We start from the raw sequence: 22668 nt of genomic DNA, 5'->3' as shown, positions 1-22668 counted from the left end.
CCATTTGACTGTGGGTTAGCATGAGCATATGTATTACTACACTTTTTCTGCCATGCAAGTGATGAATACTTTCAGGACTCCATAGTTACCATTGCATGTGTTACACCTTTCTGCCTACTGTTTGTACATTTCACATGGGGTCTGTGGGGCATCCCGTCATTCACTGTTGCTATTTCTAGGCTCTTAGCTATTCAAATATGGTGGTGTCAGACCTGTCATGTGTACAGATATTTGCAGGTTGTCCACATTTCTGCCTCATATTTTGGTCAATATCTCATGCACACCTTTTTCTGGCAAGTCACTCTGGGCTCAAGTCAGAATATGGTGACAAACATTCAAGTTTCAGACTGCATACCCTTCCAAACATCCCACAAAGTGCAGACCCTGTTACTCTCTGAACTGTCTACGTTTGTTGTAACATTATTTGTAATGTGTCCCTGGTTTTGGGCCTTTGCTCCACATATTTTATTACTTGGTCCAGATGTGTTCCTGTAAGAGGTTGTGGGGTATGGGCAGTGCTTATCCTGCTGTGAGTATGTGTGTGGCTTGCAAGTTGCTATAGTGACATTATTACCTACTAGCTTCCAACTAGCATGGCTGTTTCTGTTCACACACTACTATTATGGAAATCCACTAGTTTTGATAGTAATTCTAAATGGCATGCTTTGTGTACTACACATCTATATTCCCTTTACATTCATTCCTACTATTACAGGATATATTTATTTTAGCACAGTGTTCTTGTATAAGAGTCATGGCTTAGTGGTAAGTCATGCAGACTACTGTTTCCAAGGTCCTGGGTTCGGGACTCACAGTGGGATTTTATTTTGCTTTTGAACTGAATACAGGACCTGTCAATCAAAGTGACTAAGGCACTTTTAAGCAGTTGTAACCGGGTTAGCGCTGGTTTGCGCGGAGCTCACGCATACGCACTGGTGGTTAGCTCCGCGCACACCCGATTACAACCGCTTAAACGTGCTTACTCTCAAGACACCCGCTATTTTCTTTGAAAGAAAAGAAAATGGGGAGACAGGAAAGTGGTGAAAAAGAGGTCACAAAGAGGGTAAGACAGTAGAGAAACAAGCTTGGGATGTGCAGGAGGGATGTAGGTAAGGCCCATAGCTGCCCATTTCTTCATCAGCAACAGCTGTGCATATGTATGTAATTTGGTGTGACATTTGAAACCTTCCACCCCTGAGAGAGGTGTCAGGTCAACAATAATACTTGTTGTACAGCCAATTGTAATTGATAGGTTCCATGTCCAGTAGACATGTGTGCGGAATGGGCAGCTATGTATGGGGCGTAATTTTTTTGTGGGTACAGAGTGCCCTTTTTTTTTTTTCAGGTGAGAGTGGTATGCCAGGTGAAGGAAGTCGGTACAGCTGGGGAGGTAGGTTGGGTAGGTAAACAGACAAGACAAACAAGACGCATACAGGGGCGGTATATGACACGTGTGGGGGGGCTTACGCAATTGACGGGGACGGAGGTTTGGATATCCAGAGCCCATGAGCCCACAGATGGCAACAGTGGAACTGATATCCCCACCCATAGGCAGTTGCCAATGTTCCTTCACTGCCCAGGACTGGGCTGTGCTGGGGGCTGTGTAGGCGGGGCAACAGGCATGCCCGTTAGTTGCGCCACCTGTGCCTCGAGCTGTCGTAGGGGCTCGAGAACAGAGTCCCGAATCTCCCTACGCACCACAGTCCGGACGCTACGGAGGGTGAGTGGTGGTTCTCCTCCGCCACACTTGCAGAGGGGCGAGCCCCATCCCTGCAGCGCTTCCACCTGCAGGTGGCACAGGGCCACCGGAGGAGGGTCCGGACTCGGCACTAGTGCCAGGTGCACTCACCAGCTGAGGTGGGAGAGGTGGGTCCGCTGGAACCCGCCTTCCCTGTCGTACTATGTTTTGCATTATGTCATGACAGTTTGGGTTAGTGACATATAATACCATTCACAATTAGTTGTAACAGCATGCATTAGTATTCCCATTAACCAAACACCCAGATATTCACACCATTGAACAGCGTGCATAACACATGCATAATTTGAACAGAAATACACAGTCCAACAACATGCAGGGTTAATTGATGGCAACAGGCCATCAGGTGTGGATGTATGAACAGGGCAGATGCATCAACGGACATGCAAATATATATGACCCAACAGGACAAACGTCCAGGGGTGTTAATTGTGATTGCACATACCATTTTCACGTGGAATGGGTTATATGTGGTTATAGGGTGGGGTGAAGAAAGTAATATTAACACCTTCGAATAACAATACATATGCTGTACATTTCTAATAGCTACAGTTATATTCACACTACTGTTCTAACTACAGTTTCCTATATGATAACTATTTCAACTTGGTAATAGGACTGTTACTGCAACATCAATATACATTTTATGGTTCTTCATACACATTCATATCTAGCTTTGTTCAGCTACATCATCCTGCTACATTTGCTTTATATAGCTGTAGACAAGTGAGGATGTTTGGTATATCAGACAAACATCCTATCTGCATATTGCAGACTGAGAGCAACATATCCAGATTTTGGGATACACATTCCAGATGCAGCAACACTTTGAACAGATTTTGCTGTTTGGTTTTGAATCTCACATGCATTTCATTCTGTCTTGACTGCAGTATACTTTATTCAAGGGTTATTACTACTGTATTGCTGGATTCATGACACTTTCTCACACTCTCTCACTTGCTTTCATTTTACTATTCAAGATGGTACTTCTAGGCTTTATTGACATGTTTTACCAGTAGTTATTACAATCCTTTCCAGCAGTCTCACTTCTGTCATGTTTCAGTATTTCCACAGGGATATATTTCACACATGTGATTTCATCATCTTCTGCAGCTATACTTTTCAGCCTGCTGCCGGTTGAGTACTATTTTCTTACAGGCAGGGCATTTCTATTTCAGAATATATGTCGGACAGTTTCATGTTTAGGTTAAACTTACAGGCTGAAACACACTTTTGTAATCAAGCAATACTTGCATACACTTTCACACTGTTACTTGCAGATTTTATTCCTTACTGACTACACTGCACTCTTTTGCTGACTGTCATACTTTTATATTTCTTTACAGTTACTTGTAGTGGATTACTGACCTGCCTGGTGGCGCAACCGCACCAGCCTATCGCCATAGGCTCTGCGTTTCGCAGAACAGACACCTGCAGCTGTAATATAAATGAAGTAATATTGGAATACACATCTCCATAATATCAGCTAGTTGAATTTCTTACATACATAATTAAATGTTAGTTACTCAGTAGTGGGGCGTTGGGTGTTTGCCGGGCCTCCTGGATCCAAAGGTTCAGTTGGTCCTGCTTGCGTCTCTTCAGGTCCGCATGGTGGTGACGGACCTGCTCACCAGTCCTTGGAATCCCTGTGGCACTGGTGAGATCATGAGCCAACCGGTCCCACGCCTCAGCCCTGTATGCTCCCCAGAGGACCTGGCCCTGCATGAGTTGGGCCTCATGATTATGGACTAGGAGCCAGACCATATACCTGGACTCCTCAACACCCCACCTCTGTGCTCGAAAGCAACTACCCTCTCCTACTCCTGTCATTCTGCCTGCAGGTCAGTTCTGCAATCGTTTATGCTGTGTATTCCCGCCTATGGGGCTTATATAGTCCGTTTTTCCCGCACATATCTGTGATTGGCCATTTTGGAATTGTATCAACTTCAGTAAACCTGCATTGTCATGCTCTAGTTTGTATTCATTCCTATATATTAGCTATTATTGCATTTAAAGGTACTGCTGTCATGGCTTAGTGGTTCTGTACCTTGACTATGGTGTATAGTATCCTGGGTTCGAACCTGGCCACTGCTTTTTATTTTTCATGACTGTCTAGACATGCTGAGGGGTGTGTCTGTGTAAAGGCAGTTTTGATACGGCTTGCTCAACGTTGCCCGTCGGTTAGCTTATTTGCGCGGTGCGCTGCTTTAAGCCTCATTTGGCTATCGGCACACATATTACGCTCAGCTCAGTTAGGGGCACATAGATTTAGCGTGTTAGACCACTGCTCAGCTATGGACACTCATTTTGCGCCAGTTAAACCACTGCTCATCTACGGGCACATGCACTCACTCTATTAAACTGTAGCTCAGCTATGAGCACATCTGGCATTTTTTATTCTTTTGTTACCTCACATTTCTTCAATATAAATGGGCTATTTCATTACATTTTACATAACTTGTGGTTTTATGTGTACATATTTGTCAGGGACTTGTTTCCTGCTTATTTTGAAAAAAAAAAAATTGGTGTTGTGGGGCTCGAACCATGAATGCCTGCTCTTCAGCCAACATCTCTACCGCTACACTATTGCTTCCTGGCTTATTTTGCATATTTAGTTCTTATATGCTTTCCCACTGACTGCTAACTGTAGCTGCGTTACGGCACGCCCGGCAAACGAGCACTCACGGTTAAACATCTTTACAATTTAAAAAATATATATAACATGTTCATTTATATATATTTTATGTTCATAGTCTGTGGGGGCATGTGTTGTGTTGTGTTTATTCACATTTCCATGGACTCTGTTGTGGGTGTTTACTTTGGGCACTTTTACACTTCTGGGGGCGTGTCCGCATGCAGGGCTCAGCCTACGGACGCGCCCCCTACTGTCTTACACGGACCGTGTTAGACTTAGGTGTGATTCAGCATGCTCTCATGAATATGCAAAGCATGCTGACATCACTCCTTTTAACTGCAGCCTCCGTGTAAGAGTTATAACTCTTACACGGAGGCTTCGTGAATCCTGGGGATTGTCACAGGTTATCTTCAGACAAGAAGAAAATACTTAACTTAGAAGATTGTTTTGGAACCTGGGCAGTATGCATAAATGACAGGTGCACAATCAATTTAAAACAAAATGCATATTTCAAAATATAATAAAGTGAAAACTGAGTCAGATAAAAAAAAACTGGGTGCACACCACTGTAGAATACAAACACTTTCATGAAACAAGAATGCTAAAGCAATGGTAAGCACTTTCACTACCATCAAGGTAGCTTCATTAGACCTAATTAAAACAGTCTTCCTTCCACTATTTAAATGCAAACCATCCAATCAGGAACCAAGAAACAAATCACCTATTACATAAAGTTACAATACACCTTATTAAAACATTATTTTTTAGCACACAGATAAATAGAATAAATATATATATATATCCCAAAAGATACACTTGTTTTTCAACCAAAAATATAAAATAAAATAAATAAATACATGTAATAAAATGAAGTAATAGGTCAGTGTTTTAGGGGTCGAGATTTCAAGTGGGTTTTTATACACGTGACATGCAGTAGACAAGGGTGATGAGCATAGTTTTAGATTTTTAGTTTTAGAGATTATAGCTACGAACTTTAGAGGGAGTGATGTCAAGAATTTCACAGAAACAGAAAGAAGGGAGCAACGGTGGATTATACGGTTATATGCAGATAAGTTTCCAGGTATCAATGAGTGTGTATCCCCGAAACCCCACTTGAAGTTTCGCCCCCTAAAACATTGATGTATTATTGCCTTTTATTACATGTATTTATTTATTTTATATTTATATTTTTGGCTGAAAATAGTGGAGGGAAGACTTTTAATTAGGTCTGATGAAGCTACCTTGGTGTAGTGAAAGTGCTTACCATTGCTTTAGCATTCTTGTTTCATTAAAGTGTTTGTGTTCTACTGTGGGGTGCACCCAGTTTCTTTTTATCTGACTTTGAGTTTGTGCTTGAGAGTGCAGTTTATCAACCGTGGTCCTTTTTTCCTATACAAAGTGAATACTCTGTATATTAATTTACCTGGATGACTTTTTGTGTTGTTTATACTACTAACTACATTTTTACATAGTCAGAGTATAAATGGCTGAATTCTTAAGTGTGTTATTTTACAGCTTGTGGTTCATGTTGTTCAGTCACATTCTTGTTACTTAAAATGTCTAATGGAAGAAGTGAATGCTGTATTAACCAGTGTCATTCTTTGGTTGTTAATGTTGTGTACATTTGTGAACTCTGCCATGTTACAGTGTTCAACTTCACACTGAAACCTCTTTGTGGGTAGTTGTCATTGGTGATTTATTTTGCTGTTTTGTTGGGTCAGATTAAGTGTTATCAGTGATTTGTTTTTTATGGAACTAGGATGGATCTGTACATTTATTTAATGGCAGTAGCAGATGTACGATTTTCTTTCAGGTGATGAGTTGGGTGGGATTCCAGTTACACCAGTTTTGATGACTTCAGAGCAGAAAGGTTTAGATGGAGTTCCAGTTCCTCTCACTGCTCAAGCATTAATCAGTGCCTCTCCAAAGCGTCCTCAGATCAACATAATACTTGACCCACAATTGCCAGGCGGTATCAAACCAAAAAAGACTGGATCTCTGGCTCTGTTTTTCAGAAAGGTAAGTCAGCTGTGCTGCATTTTTTTTCATTTTATTTCAATTGACTCTTCAGAGTTTGTGATCTCTTTTAATCCATCTATGGCTGGTTTAACTCTTTAGTGCTATTTTGTATGTCATCTGAAAGTATGCTAGAATTTTCTTGATCAGAAAATAAACATGGAATTTGGGGTCTGAGTATAACAGCTGATCTTCTTCTTCTCTTTTGGCTTTTCCCATTAGGGGTCGCCACAGCAGATCATCTGTTTCCATTTCTTCCTATTCTCTGCATCTTGCTGTGCCACACCAACCATCTGCTTGTTTTCTCTCACCACATCCATAAACCTTATCTTAGGCCTTCCTCTTTTCTTCTTACGTAGCAGCTCCATCCTTAGCATCCTTTTCCCAATATACCCAGCATCCCTCCTCACCACATATCCAAACCAATGCAATCTCGCCTCTCTGGCTTTGTCTCCAAACTGTCCAACCTAAGCTAACCCTCTAATATATTGATTCCTAATCCTGTCCATCCTCGTTACACCCAGTGCAAATCTTAACATCTTTAACTCTGTCATATCCAGCCCTGACTCTTGCATTTTTGTCAGTGCCACCATCTCCAACCTATATAACTAGCTGATGTTCATCGTGTTTCACTGTTGCAGTCCTTACTAATGGGTTATCCGGCTCCCAGTAGCCCTCGATCGGCCAGAATATCAAAGGTAAGTAAAAATGACGTCAGCTGCCGTTGGTTGTAAAGGGCGTCCGATACAAAAGGAGGCAGCCGACGTCACTTCCTCGGTCTTCCATGCCGCGGAGCCCGAAGCAGAAGTATTTCTTGCATGAGTGCCAGTCGGCAGTTTACCTTTTTTGTTTCTGACTACAAAGTTGAAGTCAACTACAGCCAAGTACCCCGTTGGGGACCCTCTTTTCTTGCCTTAACGAATGTCAGAAAAGGTTAATAATTGTCTTACCTGTGGAAAGCAGATTCCCCATAGAGATTTTCATTCCTATTGTATTATTTGTTTAGGCCTTGACCATGACGTTCCTAATTGTGAGCTCTGTGCTTCCTTTAGTCCGCATACTATTCGTCTTCGGGCTAAGCTTTTAGCTAAACATTTTGGAGTTTGGCCTAAGTTTGTTGGTATAGCGTCCGCTGGTCTTCAGGCTTTGGATATTCCCCAAGAAGCGTAAGGATAAGTATCGCAACAGGCTTCCCAAGGTCAAGTCCTCGGATGATGTTAAGTTAGTCGTCAGTCAGCCCCTGCATCCCGCAGATTTTCAACCGCAGGCCTCAGTTGTGACCTTTTCAGAGGCCCCCAAGCCTCCGGCTTCCATTTTGCCTTCTGACCTTCCGCTTGTTGCCTCTTCAGCTGGATTCAGAGCCGCTAAGCTGACTCCGGTGTCTGAGGCCTCCAGTCTTCTTTCCGACAGCAAGCTCATACCGTCAACTTCGGCTGCAACTTCGGCGGTTGCCAGGCCTCCCAAGTCCTTCAGACTTGCAGGTAAATCTTCCAGTCGTAAGCCTGTGAAGAAACAGGCTCCAGTTTTTTCTCGTTCTCCTCATTCTCAAATGGTTAAAATGGCTGATGACCTTTTGACTCTTATTAGGGGTTCACAGCCTCCTCCTTCAAAAAGGGGTAGGGATGTCTCTCCTGCGGCTTTTTCTTATTCAGGTTCTGATACTTCCAGCATTTCTGTTGATGTAGAGGAAGTTTCTCAAGCTTTCTCTCCTTTTGAGGATTCAGACGCAGAGGAGTCCATCCCTTCTGCTTCTCCTCCAGAAGATTTCTCTTCTGGTGATAATTTAAGTACTCTCAGTAAGCATTTTAAATGGGAAAGTCAGGATTATCCCCTTTCTAAGAAAAGGATTAGGGAGTTTTTGGATTTGTCTCAGCATAAACCTTTGGCTATTCCACCTGTGTTGGAAGTGGTTGATGATGTTTTTCTGGAAATTTCCTTGACTCCAAATTCGGTTCCTCCTGCTCCCAGGAAACCTGACAGGTACTACAGAGTCCCTGATTCTCATTTGTTTCTTTTCTGGAATCTGTTGGCTGATCCAGAGGTTATTTCTCAAGGCCATAAAGGAGTTAAGGCCACTGTTACTAAAAATGCTGTTCCTTCTGATAGGGAATCTAGGAACCTAGATAGGTGGGGTAAAAAGGTTTATACCTCTGCCACTCTTGCTATTAGATCTGCTAATTGTCTTTTTTATATGCTGAAGTACCAGCAGCACACCTTGGAAGCTATTAAGTCTAGGATAGCAAGTGTGCCTCTGTTGGCGGAGAGTAAGGATATGCAGGATTTGCTGAATTCTGCCAGTCTTGTCAATAAACATTCTTTACATTGTGGTTTTGACATTCTAGAAGCCTCCTGTAGGGCTACAGCTACTGGCTCTGTTATTAGAAGGCATGCTTGGCTCAGGGAACAGCCCCTACCAGAGCCTGTCAAGGCTAAACTTTTGGCTGTACCTTTGCATAAGGACAGTCTTTTTGGCAGTAAAGCCGTGGAAGTGCTCAAGAAGATTGAAGACAAGGCCAAGTCTATGCAGACTGTTAAAGACTTTCAGCAAGTTCAGCCTCCTCGCTTTAGCAGGAATTACCCTTCTAAGAGTTGGATGTTCCCTGATACCAGCAGACAGAACCGCTCTAGGACTAGAGGTTACAAATCTTCTAGGGGACAGGTGGCTACCCCTCAAAGGTCTAAGCGTTGGCAGCTTCCTCTTCCAAGGCGGGAAGTTCTAAGCCTGCATCTCAATCTAAACATTCTCAATGACTCTGTCCAACTTCTGCCTGTTCTTGCTTGCCCAGAGAGTCCTTCAGGGGGAAGGTTGGCCCTCTTTGCAAATATCTGGGCCACCATCACGGATGACAAATGGGTACTCAGAACTGTATCCCTAGGACACAAGTTTTCTTTCCACACCTTTCCAGTACCCAAAGGATTCCCGGACGATCCTCAAGTAGAAAAGCAAATTTTGTCTCTGTTACATCTGGGAGCAATAGAATCAGTTCCTGCTCAGCAGGTAGGCCAGGGTTTCTATTCCAGACTTTTCCTAGTTCCAAAAAAAGAAGGCACCTGGCATCCTATCCTAGATCTATCCATCCTGAACTCTTTTTTGATTCCAAAGTTCAAAATGCTCATTCAGTTGCTGCCAATGTTGGAAAAGGATTCCTTGCTGGTAATGTTTGATCCCAAAGAAGCTTATCTGCACATCCCTATCAGAGAAAGTTGCAGGCAATACCTTCGCTTCAGCGTGGGCAAGCAACATTATCAATTCTCTGTGCTGCCCTTTGGCTTATCTACTGCTCCCAGAGTTTTCACAAAGTGCCTGGCTCCAGTCATTGCTTTTGCAGGCAGAAGAAAATTCAGATTTATCCATATTTGGACGACTGTCTAATTCAAGTGAATTCTCAGGAACAGCTGTTAAAGGATCTAGAATTTGTAAAGACTCTTCTCTCTTCCCTGGGTTGCACTCTCAACGAGGAAAAATCAAAAATGGTGCCATCCAAAGAGATAACATTCCTGGGAGCAAGTCTGAACACAGCCGCCCAGATGATATATCTCACCCAGGAGAAGCAGACTTCTCTTTTCAGTTTACTTCAAGGACCTGTCAAGCCTGTCCCAGCTCCCTGCAAGGAAATACCTGCAAGCTCTGGGATTCATGGCCTCTTGCATTCTCATGATTCCATATGCAAGACTGCATATAAGGAAATTGCAATTGTACCTCAAGAACATTTGGTGTCAACACACACAGGACCTGGATGTGATAATTCCTCTGCTTCCATGTCTGCAGACAGAGTTTCTATGGTGGGCTACAGCCTGTCTACAAAACAAAGGCATGCCTTTTCGCCCACCCCTTGCCACTCAAGTTCTTACCACGGATACATCGGACTATGCCTGGGGACCTCACTTGGATGGCAGATGCATACAGGGAAGTTGGAATGCCCAGCAGATGCACCTGCACATAAATTTAAAGGAGTTGATGCAGTCCAGCAGGCTTTACTAGCTTTCAAGCATCGTCTTTCTCCAAGGACCGTGCTTGTCAGGACAGACAACACCACAGTCATGTGGTACATCAACAAGCAGGGAGGGACTCATTCTTACCTCTTGTGCAGACAGAGCATGGGTCTTTGGTCCATAGCAGCATCCCTGGGCCTGCATTTCCTAGCTCAGTTTCTTCCAGGAAGGCTCAGTGTTTTGGCAGACCAGTTGAGCAGACAGACCCTGGATCCTCATGAGTGGCAACTGAACAGAGCAGTTTTTTACAGCATCATTCAACGTTGGGGCACTTCTCAAGTGGATCTTTTCTCCTCTCCAGACAACCATCTTCTACCTCTTTTTTGCACCAGACAGCATCACAGCAGACCCTGGAAAGTGGATGCTCTGTTCTTCCCTTGGACGCTGCTGTCAGTTTATTCCTTCCCTCCTTTTCCTCTTCTTCCCAGAGTATTATTGAAGTTCAGGGACAAACGATCAAGGACTATTCTCATTGCTCCGGACTGGCCCAGACAGCATTGGTATCCACTACTTCGCAGTCTCTCCCAATTTCCTCCTTGGCATCTTCCTCTGAAGCCAGATCTTTTGGTTCAGGAAGGGGGAAACATTCTACATCCTCATCTTCAGTCTCTCCATTTGGCAGCTTGGCTCATTGTATGAATCAGTCCTTTTCTTCTTTCCCTTTCCCAGCAGGTGGTTGGCGTGCTGAGGGAGGCCAGGATGCCTAGCACTTGGAAGTCTTATGCTGACAAATGGCAAAGATTCTCTCGTTGTATGCAGGCTAGAGGGGAATCTTCTTCTCAGCCTACCCTTCTTCTGATCCTGGAATACCTTGCTGATTTGCTTCAGTGTGGTCTCTCTTTTTCCTCTGTCAAGATCCATGCTTCAGCCATTTCTGCTCATTGTTCTTTTGAACAACCCATTTTCTCTCATCCCCTGATGAAAGTGTTTCTCAGAGGTGCTTGCAACTTAAAACCTCCCAGAAGGGCGCCTACTCCAGCCTGGGATCTTACAGAGAAGCTCACTGTTCCTCCTTTTGAGCCAGCTGCCACTGCAGATTTAAAGTTTCTCTCATGGAAGACTGCCTTCCTCTTGGCTATAACTTCAGCAAGGAGAGTTTCGGAGCTGCATGCTTTGATGGCTGTGGAACCTTTTCATATTTTCCATGCAGATAGGGTCTCTCTGAGAACCAACCCCTCCTTTATGCCTAAGGTGGTTTCTAGCCTGACTCTTATTCAGTCCATACAACTTCCTACCTTCTTTCATAATCCTCGGAATAGAAGTGAAATAATCCTACATTCTCTTGATGTGCATAGACAGCTCAGGTTTTACCTGGACAGGACTAAAGACCTTCGGAAATCAGCGCAGTTACTGATCAGTTTTGCCCCTGGAGCCCAGGGCAAGGCTATTTCTAAGCAAACCATTTCTAAATGGATTACACATTGTATTACTTTTTGTTATTCCTTTCATGGCAAGGTTCCTCCTCAACGGGTTAGGACCCACTCAACTAGAGCAGCTTCCACTTCTGCAGCCTTTTTAAGGGGTGCCCCTACTAAAGACATTTTGGAGGCTGCCACATGGTCTTCTGTTCACACTTTCACAAAGCATTATAATTTGCCTTTGTTTTCAAGAGACAGGGCAGGGTTTGCCACTGCTGTTCTGCAGGGCATTATCTCCAGTCCTTGATTCTGTTGGTTCCTCCTCCCTTTTCTCTGGGCTTTGGTAATCAATCAAGAAAAGGCTTCCCTGCACGGAGGAAGTTGCACGGCAAAGAAATAATGCAAAGCAATAAAAAGATACCTCAGATTCATAGCTGGCTCAATGCACTACCAATTCTCTGCACTGCCCTTTGGCTTATCTACTGCGCCCAGGGTCTTCACAAAATGCCTGGCACCAGTAATTGCATTTTGCAGACATAGAGGAATTCAAATATATCCTTACTTGGACGACTGCCTTATTCAAGCAGAGAACAAAGACATTCTACTAAAGCATCTGGCGTTTGTAAAAAGATTACTAATTTGTTTAGGGTACACAGTAAACAAAAGGAAATCAAAACTAGTACCCTCTCAAGAGATAATATTCCTGGTGCAAGCTTAAATACAACTGCCCAGATGGCTTGTGTCAAGCCAGACAAACAAAGGCAACTGACTTCTTACTTCAAAATGTTGGCAACAAAGACCCAGTTATCTGCAAGGAAAATCCTGCAGGCTATGGGCTTCATGGCATCCTGCATTCTGCTAATTCCATATGCCAGACTGCATATGAGGAAACTACAATGGTATCTGAAAAGTATTTGGACTCAACATTGCCACAGCCTGGAAACATTAATTACCCTCATTCCCTGCCTGCAACAGGAGTTTCGATGGTGGGCACAGGCCTGTCACCACAACAAGGGACAGCCATTCTCTTTACGCACAGCCCAGGCAGACACTAACAACGGATGCATCAGATTATGCCTGGGGGGTCCACATGGCAGGAAAATGTATTCAGGGCACATGGTCCGCAAGCCAGATGCATCTTCATATCAATCAAAAAGAGATGCTAGCTGTTCAGAATGCCCTGACAGCTTTCAAGGACCTACTTCATCCAGGACAGTTACTGATAAAGACGGACAATACTACAGTCATGTGGTACATAAACGGGGAGGCACGCATTCCTACCCCCTCTGCAGACAAGCCATGACTTTGTGGGACACAGCATTGACTTATCAAATTCACCTGCAAGCACAATTCCTGCCAGGAAAAATAAATACTTTGGCAGACGAACTCAGCAGAAACCTCATGGATCCCCACGAGTGGAAACTGGATCCACAAGTCTTCAGCATGATAACAAGGAAATGGGGATGCCCAGACATAGATCTATTTGCCTTCCCCCACAACTGCCAATTACAGAGATTCTGCACAAGGATTTATCACAAGCTAGCATGGAAAGTGGATGTCCTATCCTTCAGTTGGAAAAACCTAACAGTATATGCCTTTCCTCCACTGCCCCTTCTCCCCAAGGTACTCCTAAAGGTCAGACAAGAGAAGCCAAAAATGATACTGATTGCCCCAGACTGGCCACGCCAGCACTGGTACCCAATCCTAAAGAACTTGTCTCAAGGTCCAGCCTGGACATTGCCTCAAACTTTTCACTTACTGACCCAACAAAACAATCAGATCCTGCACAGCCAACTCAGGACCTTAAATCTGGCAGCATGGCGGATATTGTAGCCATTCAGAACACTCCTCTTTCAAAAGCTGTCATGGATGTTATCCTGGAGGCCAGGAGGCCCAGTACCAGAAAATCTTATGCAGAAAAATGGAAGAGATTATGTGCTTGGAACCAGGAACAAGGAATTCACACGTTTGTACCAAATATTCCTCAGATTTTACAATACTTAACTGAGATGCTGGACAAAGGCCCATCCTTTTCATCAATTAAGATTCATGTCTCTGCTATTTCAGCCCATTACAATACAAAACCACCTATTTTTTCTCATCCTTTAATAAGGCAGTACCTCAGAGGGGCCAAAAACATAAGACCTCCAAGGAGAGCACCAATACCTGCATGGGACCTCAGTTATGTCTTGGAAAAGCTCACACTACCTCCTTTTGAGCCAGCCTCAACAGCTGATATAAAATTCTTATCCTGGAAAACAGCTCTGCTTCTTGCAATAACCTCTGCAAGACAAGTCTCGGAGTTACAGGCACTCATGGCTGTGGAACCTTTTATCATTTTCCATCCAGACAGGGTTTCTCTGAGGATGAACCCTACATTTATGCCTAAGGTGGTGTCCAGTGTGGCCCTTAACCAAACCATTCACTTGCATACCTTTTATTCAAACCCACAGAACAAGGGTGAGAGACTTCTGCATTCTTTGGACATACACAGACAGCTATGCTTCTACTTGGACAGAACTAAAGCTTTCAGAAAGACTGTGCAACTTTTAGTGGCATATGCTGCAGGATCAGAAGGACAGGCTATCTCAAAGCAGACTATTTCTAAATGGATAGGCCATTGCATTCGTTTCTACTATTCACAGCATGGCAAATCAGTGCCTAAGGGCATTAGGCCACATTCTACCAGAGCAGCAGCCACTTCAGCAGCCTTCCTCAGAGGAGTACCGACCAAAGAAATCTTAGAGGCTGCAACTTGGAGTTCAGTGCACACTTTTACAAAGCACTACCACTTACCTCTCTACTCTAAATCCAGAGCAGGCTTTGCCACTGCAGTTCTGCAGGGCCTCATAGCCTCTCCTAATCCTATTTAGCCCAGCCACCCATCCTCAGCTTTGGGATTCAATCCAAGAGTAATGACTGCAACAGTGAAACACGATGAACATAGTACAGTTGTGTACCTACCATAAATGTAGATGTTCGAGTGTATTCACTGTTGCAGTCCAGGTTACCCTCCCACCATCCCCCTTTCATTTGCTGGGTCTTATCTGTACTTCTCTATTGTATACAACCTATGTGGTGTATTTGCTTGTAGATGAAGGAAATGTTTACTTTAGTGCATGCATGTTTATTGGCATAATCTATTTAGCCTACCCTTCTGGGGGAACCTGACATCTGGGGCAAGAAAAACTGAAGAAAATGGCATCGGCTGCATCTTTTATACCCCTGGCGCACTGACGTCAGGGAAGAGGCAACAGCAACCGACGCCGGACCAGGACTTTGGAATTCAGGCCGACTGTTTGTAGCCTGCCAGCAGGATAACCCAAGAGTAATGACTGCAACAGTGAATACACTCGAACATCTACATTTATGGTAGGTACACAACTGTACTTTGTGTACACTTACCATAAATGTAGATGTTTGAGTGTATTCACTGTTGCAGTCCTGCTTTCCCTCCCTCCTTCCCCCTTTTTCTCTTTTCCTAAGGTACAGGCTAAATTTGGTTTAAGCCTTGTTTTCTGGGGGCTTCTGATGGTTATGGCAAGAAAGACTGAGGAACTAAGTCAGCTGCCTCCTTTTGTATCGGACTCCCTGACGTCCTTTACAACCAATGACAGCCGACGTCATTTTTACTTACCTTTGGTATTCTGGCCGTTCGAGGGTTACCAGGAGCCGGATAACCCATTGGTTAGGACTGCAACAGTGAATACACTTGATCATCTACATTTATGGTACGTGTACACAACTGTGATGTCTCACTACCCTCTTGCAGACCTTCCCTTTCACTCTTACTGGTACACATTCCTCCACTCATTCCACTCTGCCTGTACTCTCTTCTTCACCTCTCTTCTACACTCACCATTACTCACTGCTGATCCCAAGTAGTTAAACTCATCCACCTTCACCAACTCTACTCCCCACATCCTCACCATTTCAATGTCCTCCCTCTCATTCAAACACATATATTCTGTCTTAGTCCTGCTGACCTTCATTCCTCTCCTCTCTAGAGCATATCTCCACCTCTCCAGGGTCTCCTCAACCTGGTCCCTACTCTCACTGCAGATCACAATGTCATCTGCAAACATCATAGTCTACGGGGCCTCCTTTCTGATCTCTTCTGTCAACCTGTCCATCACCACTGCAAATAAGAAAGGGCTCAGAGCTGATCCTTGATGTAATCCCACCTCCACCTTAAACGCATCCATCACTTCCATCGCAGACCTCACCACTGTCACACTATCCTCGAACATATCCTGTACCACTCTTACATACTTCTGTGCCACACCCGACTTCCTCATACAATACCACATCTCCTCTCTAGGCACCCTGTCATATGCTTTCTCTAAGTCCACAAAGACACAATGCATGTCCTTATGACCTTCTCTATATTTCTCCACCAACACTGTCAGAGCAAACATCGCATCTGTAGTGCTCTTTCCCGGCATGAAACAATACTGCTGATCACTAATCATCAATAACAGCTGATGAATAGGGTAATGTTTCTCTGAAGATGTAGCACGTAGGAGACATTGTTATAGTCCCAAGAAGAGAGTCATGTTTGGCTACCCCACTGATTAGCTTCAGACACTCATATTGCTTCTAACACATTTCTTATCAGTGGAACTAGTTGTATTACTAATTTTTATTTCAGTTTGTTAACATGAGGGGAAGAGAAAATGTAAATCACTGTAGTAAGCAGTGTTTCATTTCTTTTGTTTGTATTTTGATGGTAAACGTAATGAATGAAGACCTACCCATTCTTTTTTATTGTTTCTCCAGGATGCGCTCTGTAGCAGTATCTAACCTGCTATTGTAGAGTGAAAGTGAATGTTCTGTATTTCCCAGACTGTGCTTGAAACAAAGGGACAAGGCTATATGGATCAAAATTATGAAGTAGATATGTCTGTTGTTGACAGCTTTGGTTTTCCTAAAATACTCATAGGGTCTTCAGACTTAATAAGCCTGTTCATCATGTACCTACTCCCCAAGTTTCCTTTCACAGCACTTAAAGCTGTATTGTGAGCACTGTAACCTTCCCATTGCTTAAAGTGCAGTTGTCCCAAAAGTTACATTTCAAATGTTGAAAAAATGTTTCAGTGAATCAAGTCACTGTTTATAAAGACCAGGTCCAGTAGAACCTATCCCCTTACCAGCTTTCCATATTGCTCTTAAGTATCTTCAGATTTTATGTCTGTCTTATTTCTAATAGCAATTTCGTTTTCCAGACCTTCACTTCTCGGGAAAACCGTGCTTCACTCCATATGCCTGAGAAAGAACTCCTTCAAGTTTCATATTGGATTTACACTTCATTAACCAGTTTGCAATCTAGCTACTCGGGGATGGATTGATACCCCACTTCTGAACAGCAACGCTAATTGAATTTTGAGAGAAAAAGTCATTAGTTCAAGGGTGTGCACACTTAATGCAACCAGCGTATTGTACATTTTTTTTTTATATATTTTTTCCCCTAACAGATTTGTTTGTTTTTCATTTGAATTGTACAGGTTACAGGTCACATTAAAGGTGGGAAAAGTTTTGAAATTATTTATTGTGGTCTCGTTTTTTATATCACAAAAACCTGGCATTTTAACAGGAGTGTGTAAACTTTTTATATCCACGTGTGTGTGTGTGTGTGTGTGTGTGTGTGTGTGTGTGTGTGTGTGTGTGTATATATATATATATATATATATATCTGTATGTATATAGATAGATATATAAAGATTTTGATAGTATTTAGAGTTCATACTGTGTGTTAGTTTTAGTAGGGAAGTACTCGTATGTAGTTGATTTAACTTGGCTGTAGTTTTCTTCCAGTTTCTAGGATGTCTGACAGCCAGGGGTTAAAAAAATGTGCAGAATGTGGGCACAAAATCCATCCACAGGATCCGCATTCCCTTTGCGTTTATTTCTTGGGCGCTGCCCATCTGGAGACAGACTATGAGATCTGTGCCTCTGTGGGCTCGAGGGCTCTCCAAACCCACCAAGGAAAGTTGATTTTTTTTTAAACAACTTTATTGAATTATCATTTGCAACTATTAAGAGCCTTTTTCCTCCACAGACAGAGGCTTCTCACTTAATGACCACCTCTTCATATACTGCTGCTGGGTCCCCTGCTAAAAAAAGGACAAAAATAAAGATAAAGATAAACAAAAAGAGAAAAGTGAGAAAGAAAGACTGGAACAGGAAAAAAGTGGGAAAGAAAGATTAGAAAAATTAGAAAAGAGCAAGAAAACATATCTGGATCCCACTGATTCGGTCAGCTTGGATCCAGAAATTCCTAGGAAATTGGAGCCATCACTTTCTTGGATCCAATCTTTGTCATCTCGACTCCAATTCTCCCTGAAACTGCTGAGTCCGAGATTGCATTCTCCATTCTTTGAGACCACTATCAGTGGCCTCTTCTGCTCAGTCATCCAGAAGCCTTACTGAACAAAATGTCAGTAGAATGATGAAGACATTTCTGAGAAATCAAATCCAGCTCGGGGTTCTCTTGGTCCCATCACCTTTAAACGTGTGGAGTACTGGTCCACCTACCCCTCCTCTTATTTCTCTGGTTCTAGTCCATCCCTTGGACCCAGTGATCCTGGATCTGACTTGCCCTGGTGGACGTCTGTCAGAGCTGATAGTTCGAGATGCTTTGACTCTTACAGCATCCCCATCTCTTTTGACTCCAGTACATTCAGAGGGTCAGTGTTGGGACGCTTGGGAATAGGTCAACTCCCGAGGCTTTCAGAGCCATCTCTATCTCGGAGCCTCAGCTCTTGAGATCTCAGATCCAAGATCGGCCTCATGGTCAAGACCCATCGTGGCCAGGAGAGTTCCTTCTTCAGAGAGATCTTATTCAGGACTGATTTCATCTTTGGTCTTCAAGGCTTTTGAGAGGGTTTTGGCTGTGCCCAAAGATAAGACATTACAACTCAGCTTGGTTACACCAAAACCTGATAAGGATTCTGCTTTTTCTTCCCTTTGTTCTGTCAGACAGGGACAGTCAGTACCACAGGCATCTGAGACTGCTTACCTCGTCAGCTCACAGTCTGATTCTGACCCATCTGATCACCTAACAGTACAAATCTACAGGAAGCAAATGTGCAAACTGAAGCACTTAGACTAATTTCCAGAGTCTTTCATTGAATACACTTGGTTGAAGGTGAGTGTTCCCCTCAATCTCCCTTGGAGGCCGTTACCTTCGGTGAGATCCTCAAATTGATGAAATAATGAGGGGGTTGGTCCACATATAAGCCTTCGCCAAACCAAACTGTGTTCTCAAAGCCTTTTGGTTCCGCCTGAACTTCCTGGGTAGTGTCATCCATTGATCCCCTTATCAATTTCATGGATGAATGGGCATGGAAGGACCCTGATGTAGTGGAGCCAGTACCAAAGAAACCATATAAAATCTTGGCAGCACCTACAGACAGGAAACATTGGAACAGAGGTCCAACAGTATATGCTGTGGTGGTAGTATCTGGCACCAAAAAGGAATTATTGGAAGAAGGTTCTTCTCCCTGCTCCCCTAACAGGGAGTCTAGGTTATTGGATAGGTTGGGGAAATGGACATATGCTTCAACGACCTATGACCTCAGAGCGCTGAACTACTTGGCCTATGTCACATGCTTCCAGAGAGACTTGACCAAAGACCTCTCCGAGTTTATCCCGGATAATCTGCCTTTGTATGTTCAGAAGACTGTGGACTCCCAGCTTTCTGCCCTTCAGTCGATTTCAAATGAATGTGCCCATGTGTCTGCTATCTAATGCAGTTGATGGCAAATCTAAGGCAGTGGGCACTGGTTTCACCATGCAGCAACATGCCCGAATCCGCCTTTGCAATTTCAGGAAAAGCTTTATGATGTCCTTCATTAATGCCCCATTTGATGGTTCCACATTTTTTGGACCAGAGTTAAATAAAGTGTTAGGAGTCAACAAGATGTTAAAATTCTCTCTGAGATGGGAATCCATTTCTCTGTCTCACAAAGGAGCTTTTGTAGGAATTAGAGGGGTGACAAGAAGATGTTGTTCCAGAAATCACAGGGCTATTATTAGGACAAGACTGAAGCAGAGGAAAAAGTAATTTTAATGAAAGTCTCCCAAGAGGCAGTGGCAGACAACCAGGGCTTTTATGGTCCATTCACCAAAAAGCCCTACTAGCGATCCTGATAGATTGCCCAAATGCTGCTTTCCGGAGCAGTCTGGGAGCACTTTTCCATGTATCTAAAAGCCTGGCAAAATAACATCAGATTCTTAGGTGCTCAAAATTATATCCGGAGGTTATTCATTTCCCTTTTTCTGTTACCTAACGAAGAAGAAAAAAGTTCCTGATGTTCCATCCAGTCAGTGGGAGCCCACAGCAGCAGCAGAGATTTCCAAGCTGCTAGAAAAAAATAGTCATCCGGACAGTCCCCCAAGACCAATTAGAGTCCAGGGTCTATTCCATGTTCTTTTTAATACCTAAAAAACAGGGGAGCTCAGACTCATTACGAATTTAAGCCACATAAATCTGTTTGTAAGACAGACAAAGTTCCAGATGGTCATGATTCAGTTAATTTTTCTTCTTTTGAAGAAAAGCGATTGGATGTGCTCCATAGATCTCCAGGATGCAGGAGATTTCTCCGTTTCCAGAAGCAATCATCATCTGTTCCGAGCATTTCCCTTTGATCTCACCACAGCCCCCAGGGTGTTTACCAAAGCATTGGCAATGGTTGTAGAACACCTACGCCTCCTAGGGATCCAGGTTTTCCCATATCTTGACCATTGGCTCTTTATCGCTGTCTCCAGAAATCTACTAATCTGATGTCGTCAATTTTCATTCTGTCCTCAACTGGTGAGTTTGGATCCAGTCCTTTGGATCTGACTCCGACATTGCTAAAGCTCATGGCAAACAATAACTCTTGAGCGTCTTTTACCCAGAGTATATCAACTCCAATTACCTCAGATTTCATTTGCCGCATCCATCAAAAAACGTGGTCGTCCAACTCTCTTGAACTTCACTGAGGTAAGTACTGAAATCTTATAGTCTGATGATGCTATCTGTGTCATTATTCATCACAGATTGGTCTTGGATCTGACCTCTGATCTGCGCCGGCATATGATGGACAGATCCAGAGCTCATCCTGCTCCCCTTCCCTCAATCCCCTACTGACCTGTAACCCTCAGATGTCCTTTGCCGCTGAAAGCATAGAACGTGATCCAAGCTCGCGCTTCCAAGTGTGGCAGATAAGTAGCTCTTGATGTTCATCGTGTTACACTGCTGCAGTCGTTACACTTGGGTTATCCTGCCGTCAGGCGGTTCCCAAGTCAGCCTGAGTTCCAAAGTCTTGGTCTGGCGTCGGTTGCTGTCGCCTCCTCCCTGACATCAGTGCGACAGGGGTGTATAAGATGCAGCTGATGCCATGTTCTTCAGTCTTTCTTGCCGCGCGGTGCCCGAAGCAGAAGCAGTTCGCAAGTGGCGGTCGGCCGACTCCTGAGATTTTCATTCCGAATCCAGAACCGAAGTCTTCTACAAAGCTAAGTATCCCGTTGGGGAAACTTTTTCTTGCCTCAGACCGATGTCAGTAAAAGTTAATAACTGTATTTCCTGTGGGAAGCAAATATCTCATACTCCTATTGTATTCCATGCCTAGGCCCAGACCACGACTTCACTGGTTGTCGGTTTTGTGCTAGGTTTAACAAGCGCACTATTAAACGTCGGTTTGATTTTGCCCGACATTATTTTGGCAGAAAATTCAATTACACCATGCCGTCGGAACTTCCGACGACCGGATTACATAAAAAGCGCAAAGACAAGGACAGGCATCCGAGGCCCAAAACTGATGAAGCCTCTTCTAGGCCGGTCGCCGGTTCTCCGGTTTTCAGCAAGGTGCCTACGCAGCCCCTGACGACCGCTTCTTTAGAACCACAGACCGCCTCTGACTCCCACGTGGAGCTGGCTGGGCCTTTGGACGCTCTATGTTTTCAGCCTACCGAAACTAACCCTTCTGAGGGAACCGAAGTAGCTGAGCAATCCACAGCCTCAGAGGGTGTCTTCAGACCTACCCAGTTAACCATTAAACCCTCTGCTAAGTCTAAGGCCCCCTTAAAAACAAAGAAACTGATACAGCATTCTCCAGGACAGGCTTCCATGCCTAAGAAACAAATGCTTAAAATGGCCGAAGACCTAATCACCCTAATCAGGGGGTCCCATCCCCCTCCTGATAAAAGGCCCAGACAGGATGCAGACTATGAATCTTCCAACCATGTGTCCATTTCTTCAGATTCATCCTCAGACCTAGGATATTCCTTACCCCCTTATGAGGATTCTGATGCTGAGGAATCAATTCCATCAGCCTCTCCGCCTGAGGAATACTCCTTTGGGGAGACCTTACATACCATGAGGGAGCATTTCCATTGGGAAGGCCAGGATTACTCAGAATCCAAGAAAAGGCTCAGAGACTTCCTTTTATTGCCTCAACACAGACCCCTTGCTATTCCGCCAGTGATGTTCATTGTGTTACACTGCTGCAGTCATCACACTTGGGTTATCCAGCCGTCAGGTTATCCTGCAGTCGGCCAGAGTTCCAAATTCTTGGTCCGGCGTCTGTTGCTGTCGCTTCTTCCCTGACGTCAGAGCGCCAGGGGTATATAAGAGGCATCCAACGCCATTTTCTTCAGTCTTTCTTGCTGCGCGGTGCCCGAAGCAGAACCAGTTCGCAAGTGCCGGTCGGCCGACTCCTGGGATTTTCAAATCGAATTTCAGACCGAAGTCTTCAATAAAGCTAAGTACCCCATTGGGGAACCTTTTCTTGCCTCAGTCCGATGTTAACAATTGCATTTCTTGTGGGAAGCAAATACCTCATAAGGACTTTCATTCTTATTGTATTCCTTGCCTAGGCCCAGACCACGACGTCACAGGTTGTCCGTTTTGTGCTAGGTTTAAC

At 43.9% G+C, this 22668-nt stretch overlaps 1 protein-coding gene across 1 annotated transcript in view; it reads left to right on the top strand.

Moving 5' to 3' along the window:
* Positions 1 to 22668, top strand: part of RBL1 (RB transcriptional corepressor like 1) — a 2331004-nt gene that overhangs the window by 1606597 nt on the left and 701739 nt on the right. The window contains exon 16 of the mRNA XM_044089002.1: positions 6208 to 6413. Coding sequence (XP_043944937.1) covers positions 6208 to 6413 — 206 coding nt within the window. The remainder of the gene's footprint in view (positions 1 to 6207; positions 6414 to 22668) is intronic.

The sequence above is a fragment of the Protopterus annectens genome, chromosome 12.part0 (assembly GCF_019279795.1).
Source record: "Protopterus annectens isolate FY-2018-M chromosome 12.part0, PAN1.0, whole genome shotgun sequence".
In the NCBI taxonomy this organism is placed as follows: Eukaryota; Metazoa; Chordata; order Ceratodontiformes; family Protopteridae; genus Protopterus; species Protopterus annectens.
Note: the sequence above shows the minus strand (reverse complement) of the source record. Positions and strands in the feature narration are given on the sequence as shown.